General features: G+C 31.3%; 1 protein-coding gene across 1 annotated transcript; it reads left to right on the forward strand.

The window, feature by feature from the left end:
* Nucleotides 1-1,870: 1,870 nt before the first annotated feature.
* Nucleotides 1,871-2,581, forward strand: LOC135194773 (uncharacterized). Its single transcript, XM_064220566.1, has one exon. The coding sequence runs from the start codon at nucleotides 1,871-1,873 to the stop codon at nucleotides 2,579-2,581; it is 711 nt and encodes a 236-aa protein (XP_064076636.1).
* Nucleotides 2,582-14,922: the final 12,341 nt, after the last annotated feature.

Below are 14,922 nucleotides of genomic sequence, written 5' to 3' on the forward strand. Positions count from 1 at the left end.
AAACAATCAATTGATCAGATATTCGAATTCAAGTAGTAATAGAATCGATTATGTCTACAATTGAATTAATTTGTATTTGATTGTTGCATCTGTTACTGTGATACTAACAACCATGACAGTTTCTCCAGTAACATTCCCAGACTCAATCAATATGCAAACTTAATGTATGAACAAATGTATTTTGGCTTTACGTTCGTATTTCTCAGATTTAGTAATATTTTATGCATTTATAACATATTTAGTTAAATAAGTCACGACAAATAGTATTATTGCATAACGGATTAACCAAAGTTTACATTAAATTCTTCGAAAACTCACCGGTGATTTATGTGTAGAGTCAAGTTAGGGAGTTTTTGATTAAGTGGTAGATTGCGCCGAAGCAAACAAAACTATACTAACAAATGTCTAGACCCATCCCGAGAAAAAATCGCATATTTAATTCTAAAATTTTTTAACAATAATTTTCAGTTCATTCCACCAACCCGTATTGGAGAAGCATAGTAGAATAAGCTCTAACATTTCCTTAAAAATAATGGAGCTCAGTTATTGTGAAAACTCAAAATCTGAAGTACTCTAAGTATTTTTGTATTATTGTCATTTATTTTTTATGGGATTAAACCAATCGTTCGATTTGAATTTCAAAAGTAATCTAGTAAGTTTAATATAAAACATAGTCTTAGTTTTCTTATTTTTATAACATATAAATTATACGTAAAACTCACTTAATTAATATACGTATAACAGATTTTATTAAGAAAGACATTTTGCTCAATACGTAATGTTTTTATAAATTCTTTTGATCGTTGCCATTCTAATTAAAGCTGCATAATACGTGTCTTCATAATTATCATAAGATAAGAAATAAAATATACACTGTAAAATTTGTTTTTAATAACATTTATATTTATAAATATTCTTTTCATATTAATGTGCGTGTGTGTCCTCCTTAATAGTTGGACCGATTTCGATGTCTGTGTTGCCTTTAGATAGACCCGAGAGGTGGCGCTGCGATCGGAAAGTAAATATAATAATTCTTATTACAGCCGGAAGAAGTAGACCAGGACCAGCGCCTACTAAAAATTGAAATGCTTGAATAAATAGTTCATTGTATAGCCAGTTAATAAAAAATGACATGTAATATTTTTGTTATTACAATTTAAATTTGGAACGTAGCTTTTATAATGCAATCGTACAATGACACAATTTTGTGGGCACCAGCTGTTTAAGACAATATTCTAAGTGAATGCCTATGATCGCCCGAGAACCCCAATACAATTTACACTGAGCAATATGCGATGACTGTCCTCCGACAAAGCAATTCTCTCGAATCATTTAATCGTATCTTTAATTGTCATAATGCTTTCCAATGTCATCTTATATATAAAAATAAGTGGCATTTTTCGTTGTCACTTTATAACTCAAGAACGGGCTCATCTATCCCAACCAAATTTTCAGGGTTTGTTCGGACTATTTAATAGATGGTTTATGTGAAGTTTGCACAAAATCGGTCGATTGGTTCTTCATTCATCACATTTTTTGTAACAAATGATTTCAATAAATGGCGGGTAATTTTGTTAATGGAGATTTTTTAGACGGGGAATTGTCTGTCAGATTAAAAGTAAGTATCAATTAAAAATGAGTACACTCATTCACCAGTTTCAATAGGTAATACGTCTTAATTCAATTTATTATTTCCAAATAACCCATGGCATAGCATTAAATACAGGCATGTAACACAATTTCTTATTTTATAAATGATTGAGCTGTCATTAGAAATAATACAAAAATCAGTTAGAACAATAAATAAATGCCTGTTTGAAGTCATCAGTTCTTTGGAGATATGTACAAATTTTTGACACTAAACATTAATATGCGTAATAACCTACAAAATGATCCAGCTGCCCATGAGTTTTCAAAACGATTGTTAGAAATTGGTGATGGTAAAATACAAATCGAAAGGACCAATGGATTGATCGCTATACCGAACAATTTTTGTACTATTGTGCAATCGATAGATGAATTGATTGAATGTGTTTTTCCGAATATTCTTCAGAATTATATAAATCATGATTGGTTGAGAGAACGCGCCATTTTAACACCAAAGAACATTCATATCAATGCTATTCATTTTCAAATTCAAGAGAAACTGCCAGGTGTATTCACGACATATAAATCAATTGACAGTGCTATGAATCAAGATGAGGCATTGAACTTTCCAGTTAAATTTTTAAATACATTGGAACCGACTGGTATGCCACCGCACTGCTTAAATCTGAAAGTTGGTTCTTTAATTATATTATTGCAAAATATTAATCCACCAAAACTGTGTAATAGCACCAGATTGACAGTTAAAAAGTTGTTGCCAAATTTGATCGAAGCTACGATCTTAACTAGTAAATCTAAAGGTGAAGTTTGTTTGATACCGCGTATCCCTATGATTCAAACTGATATACCATTCGGGTTCAAACGATTACAATATCGTGTTCGTTTATCATTTGCGATGTCCATCAACAAGGCCCAAGGGCAATCACTTCACGTTTGTGGTGTGAATTTGGAAGAATCATGTTTTTCACACGGCTAACTTTATGTTGCCTGTTCCAGAGTCGGTAGTTTATTCACCAGCCGACGTGAGTCGTCGGTCCCCAGCCATTTGTTTATTCACACTCAAAATAGAAAAACCAAAAATATTGTTTATCCAAATGTTTTGAATTTTTTTTTGAATAGCTAGCAATTAAGTAAATATATTTTTTTAAGAAATGAATCGATGTTCTAATTCTTTTTTGTATTATATCACTTTATACGTAGTGAAGCACGTACCGGGCCGCTAGTATTTTATAAAAATAATATAAAATGTAATGGAATTAGTTGTGCTTATCACGAAATATATTAGAATTCATTAGAAAATTATTTTGCAAACTATAAAACACAACAGATTTTGTCTGAAAATGCGATAGGAACTAATTTTATACTGGGATATTCCACTATAGGTAATTACACCTAATTAAAAATACGCCCTCTTATCGGGTCTATGACATACAAATCTACTTCAACCCTTCGTTGAAATAAAAATAACGTTTTAATCTATATACGGCAAGATTTTATTAAAGCCGTATTGTTATATTTTCACTCGTGACTTTACAGTTTCACGGAATTATGTAAATTGTCTCCACATCGTACAATATCTCGAATGAATTTGAGTTAAGTACGTGGTATGATATTGGACACATTCAGTAGTAGTAACGTTCGCTCGATGGTCGAAATTCGAGCATAATAATCAGGCGAAAATTCGCGGAAAACATTTTTGTTTCAATTTTTTCTCTGCTCTTAATTCCCCTGTTATTAATAAAGATCGTAATTTTCTCATGAATCCGGAACTAACAAACAAAACTAACTCCTTGAAAATGTATCTATGATTAAGCAATACTTGGCGATGTATAGAATACATATTTTTATTTAAATATCCCAATGATTTTTAAACAAAATTTCACTTATATCAACATAAATTCCATTCACTTTTATATATCTTTTTTTTTAAAAACTTATTCAGGAAGGACTATTGGGATCGGACTATTTTAACAAATGAAACATGCTTGTGTTATGGGTAGTAAGAGCTGGATATGGCTATCTTCAATTTGTTACAAATGATAGATAATAGAAAAGATAGTAAACCATAAGACTTTAATACTGCAGACATTTTTTGATCAATAAAAGCTCATTATTTATGAGTAGCATCTATTGGCGCACCTTGGGGGTGAGACCGCGACTCCTATAACGAGATGACAAACGGCGTTACGCTCTCTGATGCCGTTATGCGCCCTCTCCACCGCCTCTGCTCCCTTATATAGTCCACGTACGCAATACACTTCGTTGCTTATATTAAATATCATAAAAATAAAAAATATATATTTGATTTATTAACGAAACTATACTATACTTAATAACCATGAATTTCGATGTTTATTGTGACATCTTGCGGGCATACCGTGACGGCCACATTTTTTAAATAATAGGCACTACGAATTAAAAAACAATGTAAAAATTTAATTTTTAATAAAATTTCTTTATAACGACTTACAAAATTTATTAAGCAATTCGGCGTCTCTTAATTGGAGACTTTTGTTAAATTTTCTTTGTGTAGGAATAAACTAATCTCGCATAAAGATAAGCCAGTGATAAAAAGTTTTAAGAAGATAACGTATGAGGCTTAAAACAAATCCATACGGCTCTCTTTGTTATCTAACAATAGAAATTTAAAAAAAAATACAGTACAATTGATTTTGCGTACCGTAGAGCGTATTAAAATACTATACTTATGACGATACGATACGTATAGATCTGTCTGTTTTTAAAAGATTTTTTTGTCAAAAAGCCGAAATGAACTAGTGGTACTACGTAAATAATGCACTGAATTTTCATGTTCTTCATTTGTATTTATAATTCATCTCGTGTTCGGTGGTGAAGGAAAATATTCTAAGGAAATCTACATGTGTCGGATAAAAATTTACCTTGTGTGTACCAAACCGCCTTTTTTATCTCGCTGGAAATACGTAATTACGCGTTTCCTCCATGAAGTACGAGACCCGATGGCATCGAATGCACCAGTATACCCACTAAAAACCCAACCGTACCCACCTCGCCTCTTTGATCAGGATCCCTTCATACTACTATACTGCCCTGATGGTTATGCCTCCAAGCTAGGTTCCCGGAGTACAGACATAAGTTCCACCTTCACCCTCTTCCACCCGGTGAACCTTTATGAAGGTGAGCAAATCCCTGAAGTCCTCCCCATTCATCTTCGTCGAAGCGAGTCAGCGGTGACAAACCCGACACGATCCCGATCCGCGGCCTCCTTCCATGACATGACTAGTTGGAGAGCTCCACCACCTATTGCAGCCAAGAAATGCTCCCAACCACAGTCATGGAAGGAGAGTGATGCCTCCCACATTAGTATCCCATGCAAGTACTTACCGAAACAGCCATTTCCAGTAAGCCTGAGTCAACCTGAGTTAGCATGTATGTGAGTATACAACCACTTCTCGCTTCCCAGCAAGTCAAATGTGACATTTATCAATAGATTTCAAAAGAACAATCGATTCCCTTTATATATTTTAATGATCCATTTCAATGTAAAGATACTAACTACATCATATACCTACTACATTTTAGACATAGCAACTTGTATTGAATAATAACCTGTCACTTTTATTTTAATATCTTTAATTTAAAATTCTGTTATATTTATTTATACCAGCTGGTCTGCGTGGTTTTAGCCGCATTAAACGTAGTAACGTTTAATAATTAGTATAGTAACGGAGCAGTAACTGCGCCACGGTCGGTTGTAGTGTGTGTTTTCTTATAATTCTTGCTCAATAAATAGGCTATCCAATGCAAAAACATTTTACAAGTCGGACTGTAGATCCTGAGATTAACTCGATCAAATAGGTAGACAAATTATTTAGCTCTGTAGTGCGATTCTGCAAAAACCACGTTAGGATTATAAACAGTTTTCATTTCTAATCTCATTTAGATACGACCTTGAATTGAAAAATATTTAGTATTCCGTAACTATATGTCATATCGTGTGAAGCGAAAACTGTGAAGCGAGATGATAGTGCAGCTACTTTTATTGCCGGTTTTTAAAAAACATTTTCGATTAGAAATTTCTAAAAAACTGAGGATTTAAAAAATCAATGACGTTATAATTCATGCAAAATATGTTATAAATAATTGATTTTATAGTTTAAAATAATTTGTAACGCAAAATCAGACACATTTTATTAATATCTGTCTGAACATAGACTACCTTTGCATGACATTTTGTAAAAAAAATTATCAATGTCAACAAAAATGTTTAATATGTCAAGCAATATAATTAAATTTTATTATTAAACCAAGAATTTAATTGAATCGAAAATTCTTTACTACTTTTAATTATTTCCGTTTACTTTTATTGTGAAACCCTGACGATTAAGTAAGTACCTATTTTTCTATATTTATTTTCTATGTTCGAAATTCAATAGTGCGAATGAAACCGATACAGTATAATTATATAATTTTTACATTATATGGCCGCTACGCTGGTCATTAAATATATGCCTATGTAGATTTACTGTATTCTTTCATTTTCAACCTATTTAAAATGCATGCTGAAGGTGCTACTGCTATAAAATTGTACTACATAATATACAACTACAACTTTGAGTGATCACTTTATCCTAAATTGGTTGATTCAAATCAATTTTCAGACATTCAGTATAGTATGTGGAAGTCATATGTAACAGACATATGTATGTTATATTTCAGCTTTTTTTATAATATGTTTAATATTATTTTTAATACTATTTTATTTATTTTAGGGATACCTTTGATGCTGACAGCATACCAGCATGGCTGAAAAAATTTGAAAATAGAGGAACAGCATCTGGCATAGGAACATCAAATTTTTTATAGCATAATAAATTTTAGCCCTACTAATCTGCTCTGTGGATTTTAAAAATTCTACACAAAACAGCCCAAATTTCAATGAGGGTAAAATGTTTGAGATTTGAAATGAAACATTAAAAAATTATATACATATTGTTGTTTTATTATTTGTACAATACAGTTTTTGTATATAGATATACACATTATTATTATTATAGTCTTTATTTATTACATTGCCGTTCAAATAAACAGAATATAAATAACAAAATATAAATATTACAGTTAGATATCTAGTTGTATATAAATAATTATAATATTCTGTTATATTATTGACGTTCTTTTCTAAGTAGTGTAAAGTAATTGACATTTAAAAATTCATTACACTGAATTTAAATAAATAATTGAACTACAAACATTTCTAATTAGGTATCTATTAATTTAATTATATATTTTTATATTAATAACATGGTTTTTGAAATAGTGTACATTAACTAACATTAACTATTTATTGCACATCGTTTAAATAAATAATTAAATTAATCGCAATACCTAATATTTTATAATAATTTATATTTTTCAAATAACTAGGCACTTATTTATCTTTTAGTTTTAGATTTAGTATATTCCATTGACTTGAAATACTTATAATAATAATTTTTGTGTGATTATTAAATATACAAGTGTAGATTAGACATGACAGTATGCAGGAATCCAGTATCTTTTTCTTCAATTTTAAAAGAAGATTCAATTCAAGTATTTACTTATTGCTCCAAAATCTTTACCATGTAGCATCTATTTGTCTGTGTAGTTTGTCATGGTGTCTGGTTGTAGTAAACTAAATCTGTTTACCCATTATTTATATTTTATATATATACCTGTATTATATTCCTGTAATATTCTAGTAAAATATTGTTGACTTTAATGGGTATTGATTGGTAGCTATAGCGTTATATAAATTTGCAATGCATCTGAAACAGAATTATAATAAATGGATATGTTAATTAGAAGGAACTAACTCCCTTGATATAAAAATCAGCAATTATATGTTAAAGAAAAATCTTTGTAAAATTGTAAACCTCAAATCAAGGCCTTAAAGTTTAATATAAAGGTTTTTGTTCTTCTATATTTTTTATATATCATTAAAACTTCATTGACAATGAATTCTTATTCATTCGTTACTGCAAGATAAATATGATTTCATTGGCTTTAATGATTAATAGTAAAATTTGCTTACTTATGTTAGAAAAAACTCTTTCCGAGTGATAATATCATGCCAAAGCCAGGCGTAGCTATATTTGGTCCTCGAACACGTTTTGAATAGATCACATAGATTTACAGTTTTCACTTGAGCCTTCCGCCACTCTACTCTATCAACTTTTAATTTGACGTATTAAGTCGAAATTAGTTTCATTTTTTAAAATCGAAATCGTGTTTGACTATCGCAATTAATGTTAAATAATACAGTTCTCATTGAAAATTTGTTCGTGTTACTTACAATCTCACAAAGTGGCGCTAGTATATCTTTAATTCGAGTTTCTGAATACCAAATATAGTTTTCATTAAAAATTCCACATGTGGAATCGAAATATGAGTTTCAGAATCACCTAGCTGATCTCAATCGGAAGACTTGCACTGTCGTTCAAAGGATCTCCACAATGGCTGGTCTTGCACTACCCCCATCCAGCGGCTTCCCGCAACCTTAACAAGCAGAATTAACACATTAAGTCGAAATGTTACAGATAACTAATAATGAATCTATACATATATTAAATCCTTACATATGAAATTAGCGTTATGTCATACTGACCACTTAGATCTGAATATCTCCTCTTTGGTTAAGAATTCCAATTTAAATTTATAAATTCATTTAATTGGTACGTTTGAGTTTTAAAATCAGACATTAATTTGGTTTTTCCTCATTATTTTTTCATTGGCGTCGCTTATTACCAAACAATGTAAAACATGAAATATCGGTATATTTCTACCGTGGCACCAGTGCTGCCGAAACAACAAAGATTAATGTGTACCGCACTGGTGTAGCAAAAGAAAGCACGGTACGTTTTTGATTTTAAAGTTTTCGTTCTGGAAATTTCGACCCTCAGAACCAACCCTGTGACCGGCTGGAAACCAAAGTGGAAAATGACGAATAAAAGGCTATTGTGGAAGCGGATACATCACAAAGCATTTCAGAGATAGCTTCGGGGTAAATGATAAAATTGTATTAATCCATTTAAAGCAAATCGGGAAAGTAAAAAAAACTTGAACGATGACTTGGTACCCCATGAATTGAGTGAATTGAACTTGCAAATACGGGTCAACTGCTGTGTTACTTTGCTCAACCGACACAATAATGAAGGGATTTTAAATCGAATCATTACTTGTGATGTAAAGTGGTTACTGTACAATAATCGAACGAGAAGCGCTCGTCGCAATGGTTGAACCCTACCAAATCCTACCCTAAACTGAATTGACTCAGCTCCTGTTTCGTTCACTACAGCTTTCTAAAATCTGGCCAAACGATTACGACAGATATCTATTTTCAGCAACTGCTAAACAACCGAGATTGATCAATCTCTCTAGTCCACTGCTGCTTCACGACAATGCAAGATCACACACTGCACAAGTAAGATGAGCTACAATTGGAATAACTGCGACTTCCGCTAGACGGACTGGACCTTACTCCAATAGATTACCATTTTTTGCGGAATTTGGACAACTTCTTGCAAGGAAAAAAATTCAACTCCGATGCGGCAGTCCAAACCACCTTCAAAGAGTTTATTGATTTTTACCCTCATTGTTTTCTTAGTAAAGGGATCAATGAACTAACTATGAGATGGCAAAAATGCATAGACAACAACGGTGCATACTTTGATTAATTAGATATATTTAAAAAAAAATAAAAATTGACTTCATATTCCTCCCGTACAAAACGCCAATGTCATATGTAAGGACCTAATAATATAACTACCACGCATGTCCAACTGACTATGACTGATTTTACGAATTTTACTCTCAGCTAGTATAACATAATACACAAAAATCCATAGTTATATAAAAAAACCGAATGTAACCGATCTATCTGTTTCATTTTCAAAGATTTGAGCTGAGCGGGTTTCATGATTTCTAGTATTCAATTATAGTATTGCAAGCATCCAAAGAAATATTATATAAGCAAGGAAAGAGGCCGGCAAAGAGACAGACTGTATTGGTAAGAAGTGACCACCTTAGGATATTGTACGAATTGTTAACCGAAGACTTGTCCACTTGTGCTTATAATAAGAATGAGCCATTGTTGGCTCCCTCATACTTCAAACCGAATCGCAATATAAAATATTGATGTCTAGCGGAAGAATAACTGAGTGGGTGTATTTATTCAGTGAGTATTCTATAAATCTCTTAAAATGTCTTTCATAAAACTATGTCAAGAACCAATAATGTCGTCATGACCTTATGTAGAGGCCACTGAAAAATTCGTTATTGTCGACGGCAATATGAATAAATATCGGCCTCATCTTAAACGGAGCTTTTGACTTATGTACAAACGTAAAAATAATACATGCAATATATATATACATATATTATACTTCCGACTGAGTGGGTACCACCCACTCAAAAATTGTCAATAAAGAAAGAAAAAAAATGCTGCAAACGGAACGCCCGCGGATGTGAAACATTAAATCGATGATAGTTATTGAACGAAACCAATAAATAAATAAATACGGAGTAAAACAACTAAAAACAAAGAGTTTCGTTACTAAAATACACAGTGCCAAGGTCATGCGAGCCAGTGGAGAGTGGTGGCGGAGATGGTGCCTAAAAGCAAGAGCGTCATATCGTTCGCCGTCACGGCATACGAATCGTCTCACACCCAAAGCACGCCCATAGATTGTTTACCTCCTGTTTCACAGCAAGCAATATTATTAATATTAGTTAAAATAATTACATTTAAGCGTATATAAAATTTCGTATCACTATATTTGCTACAATAAGCTTTACACGATAAAGACATTCAAGATGTACGATAAAGATTTTTTTTTATTCAACGGATCAGTTTTACGACTAGAGGTCACAGCCAAAACCTGTACCGAGGAATCACGTGATCTTTAATATTAGTTACCTAGATATGTTCGTTTTACGACATACACGACAGGTTGGACAAAACCGTAAATTATTCGGCACGAAATCGAAATGTGAAACGTGTTTTCATGTTTCGACATCAACTGTAACTAAACAATTTGGATTATTTAATACTCTTTTTACAAGCCTTTATTATCCGTCGCTACGCCTGTTAGTATATACCTATGTGGGTCATATCTCTCAATTGATTTTAAACCTGTTACACACAAACGACTAATCTGAAATTTAGCACACATCGAATCTTGTATAAATTATAAAAACATGTTATTTGTCAATGAAACTGTAATTTTTAATTGCTTTTAAAAAAAGTTCCCGTTTTTTATATCTATTGGGTAATAATTATTTCACAATATTGACTTGGTTGTATTTAAAGTTTGATACGTCGTTATGTTTATTAAGCTTTTTACAACGAATATAGTAGATTTGTATTAAGCTTCGTCTTCCGAAACAGTAAATTTTCTCTTTTGCTCTCCAATATTAAAAATTTCAAAGGTAATAAATTCGACGATAAATATTGCCGTAACACAGGATAATAATATTTACGCCTTCATTTTGATAACTTCAAACTAAAATTAAACTCAAACTTTAGTAAAAAGATATGACCAATAGATAGACTTCCGAGTAAGTTTTTATATATCTCTCTCTATTTTTAAATAATTTTCATTCTGATGGTCGGCTTAAAAATTAAATGATAATTCATTAAATTATATAATCGAGATTCAAAACTATCACGATGTTTTAAGTGTAAGTTATTGATATTTTCAAACCAATTCGTAATAAATTCGTGTAAACTAGCAAGAAATAGTACACCGCTACTTGTCAAAATTTGTTAGTAATTAATTCGTCGATGCATATAATTCCGGAAACATACATCTAGCCGTCCGTGTATTTTCCGGCAGAGTAGAACCCACCGCACCGAACCTAAACAACCTAATTATAACAGAATGATTATGGTTATAACAAATCTATAAAATGTCAAGTATATGTACTAAAAAAATGTTATTTTACTGGATTAAAATGATTGCAAAGCAAATGGTTCCAAAGGTAGACTCGACCGAGAAGAATGATATTTATCCTAAATATTTATTCTTTTTATCACATCAATTAATCATATACAATTAAATATAATATATAAATATATACACCTACGTTACGCTTTTTACAATATTATATGATTTTGTTATGGAGTGTTATTTGTCCACGTTGTTGTTTGTGAACATAGGATGCACTGCACTCCTTCCGGTCGTATCGGAATTGCCGTCCCATCAGGTTATGTGCAAGCTTGTACTACTTTATAATATGTCCTGGGCAGTTCTCCTTTGAGATTGATTAGGGCGACTTCAGCTCTAGTTAATATTTGCTTTCTCGTATTCATACATAATAGTAAATAGTAAATAGTAATATGTGTAGTGGAAGTCGACAGTTGCGATACATTAGCCATCATAGATATTGACACTCATAATACCATAACAACTAAGAGCATAGTTGATGATTTAACTACTATTTTTTACAACTTAATACTTTTTTTACAAATACAGCAGTAAATACATTAATAAACATACATATAAAATTGGCAAAAACTTCTCGTTTGAACGACAATACTCAAAAAAATGAGCAATAATATTATACGACTTATGAGTGATATAGTATTATTAACAAAACAAATTTACTTTTAATAAATTTATTACATTAATATAAAATAATAATTATTTTTTAACAAAATACTTTAATCAATTTCTGGTTTGCTAATATTATTACAAAAACAGTTCACAATGATACGCCTGACCGTATATCGCGCTGCTTCCCGCCAAAAAATGAATCAATTTAAAAGACGCCTGACAGCTTGACGCATGACATTCGGAAAGTCACACTAATTCTCCTTATAGTATTATATTTTTACTTTCGTAATACTTCTCAATACGTCATAATAAATAAATATGTCTATTATACACAAAATTTATTGTATTTAAGTGAGATTAAGATAACATATCTATCAATCCTTTAAATTTTTCCTACGATTATGTCTGGATTATTGAAGCAGTAATTCATTTTTCATAACAACTGCTAAAAATATTCATCATTGATGTAGGTTGCGTATATTGATATAATACTAGGTTATCTAATATGCTAAATATAAGTTAGATAGTAAAATTTATGATTGTTTATGTCATTCATTTAATATTTAGGTACTAAATTAGTCTGATGATAGTAACCGATAGGCATTTTTGTTATTTGATTGGAAGGGAATGTTTCAATTTTGTTTAGGGCTTTGGACTAAACATTGTACACAACACTTAAAAATATTTATATAATATATATTTTCATTATATCCATATAGCTTTCGCGTAAAATGGTTTATAATTACGTTGTTGATTAAAAACTTTAAACGTCAATATTTTTATAATAACAATAATTTTAGGTAAAAAGTAAAATACATGTAATTAATTTAATGTCGAATTAATATTTTACATCCGGTTGAACAAATGAAACTCAAACTAATGAAATTACAATAGGAATACAAGCGACCAAACGGACGGAGAAACGGGTTGAAATTAACTATATTAATTACTCGACTAGGTATATATTATAGTCAAGGCTGAAGCTCCGCTCTTTGCTTTGGCTAGTCAATCCTCAGGTCTGACAAGTCTTAGTCAAAGACCAAACTAATTATTGTAAACTTGTGTTGTCTAAGTTGGACAGTCAGACGCCGAAACTTAATTATATGAAATCGGGGTTTTACTAGTCAGAATTAGATATATGGATATATTTGGGCTTGCACTAAAACCTTATTTGCGATTTATCTTTTATCCATTCAACATTTGATTGACTATTTTGCTTGTAAAAACTTTTATTTACATAACAATTTTTATTTACATTAAGTCCTTAAATATATACATATATGAATTAAAAATAATTACTGTATAAATCTGGACCGCGTGGAATGGTAGCAAGAATACTAGCAGCATTTCCCCGTTGAATCGCAATTCCGATCGATAAGTACATAAAATAATTCGAATTGTTTTTTGTCATAGTTCAAACGCGAAATAACATCGGAGAAATATTGAAATGTTATAAATATTTAAATAAGGAACTTTTTAGCGTTACGAAAATTGAATTTGCAAAAAAATATATATGATAATGAAATCGAATGATTTGTACAAATAGTTCACGCAAATCGGTGCAAATATTTTTAATATTAACACTACACATGTATCGATATTTATTTAAATTCATGATTAGTATCATTAAAATATTTTTTGATGTTGATTCATTGCTTTTTCCTAGTTAGGACCAGGATCTTTACTTCAAGAGTTCCGTGAACGAATAACGGTGAACGGTAACACCATTCAAGAAATTATTTTTGACATATATCTCTATGGTTCCAAGTATTAAAGATAACTCGAGATGTGCCTTTGTTTAAATCTTTCTTATATGTTTCGCATTCTCAAAATTATGAAAATATAAATACTTACGGTATTATTACAATAAAACTCTTTATTACAATAATTTACAATTTTTAACATAGTCCGTTATTGATACTCTACTGATCCGTAAGTAACAAACCAATGGTTTCTCAATTACTCCTCGTCGACAATTTTATTATCCGTAAGCAAAACGAATAATTTCTTAAATATAGTAATCGTACGTGATTAAAATATCAAAGAGAAAATAAATTACTAATATTCACTATGTACATAATATATGTAGTTAAAATAAAGTTAGTATTAGTACAATGAACATGTTGGTGGAATTAGAGATATTAGCTACGAAAATTATTATTATTCGATTCAAAAGCACATTAAATGCTTAAAATAAATTCTCATAACTCTTATGTCGCGAGACCTATTTCATATTGGTCGACAAATTGATTCTTAATTATCGTTTACATTGAGAGAGTTTACTAACTGCTAGCCGACCAGCTGAATCAGGCAATAGTAATGACGACACACAAATTTTCTACTCGTTTTTTTATGTTATAGGTGGCAAACGAGCAGGAGGCTCACCTGATGGAAAGTGACTACTACCGGGGGGCATGCAGGTGCGTTGCCGTTGTGCGTCGTTGTAGCTTTATATGCTAAAACGACGTCACATTCTAGAAGATTCTAGAATAGGAACTACCTGCATACTTGTCCCAAACCCTATGATTATACCCGTAGTTGACAGCGTATTGTCTGGCACCTAATTATATCGAACGCCCCCAAATCGCGTTTAAAGTATCGGGGTATTAAACTTCATATAAAATTATTAACAATCTGAAATTTATATAATGCACAGATCGAGCTTACTTGCTAGTAAGTTAATCGGCTTGTAGCTAGTAAACTTGCTCAGTGTAATCGAGGCTTAAGTAAGGGAATGAAAAAG

Source organism: Vanessa tameamea, chromosome 4 (genome assembly GCF_037043105.1).
Source record: "Vanessa tameamea isolate UH-Manoa-2023 chromosome 4, ilVanTame1 primary haplotype, whole genome shotgun sequence".
NCBI lineage: Eukaryota > Metazoa > Arthropoda > Insecta > Lepidoptera > Nymphalidae > Vanessa > Vanessa tameamea.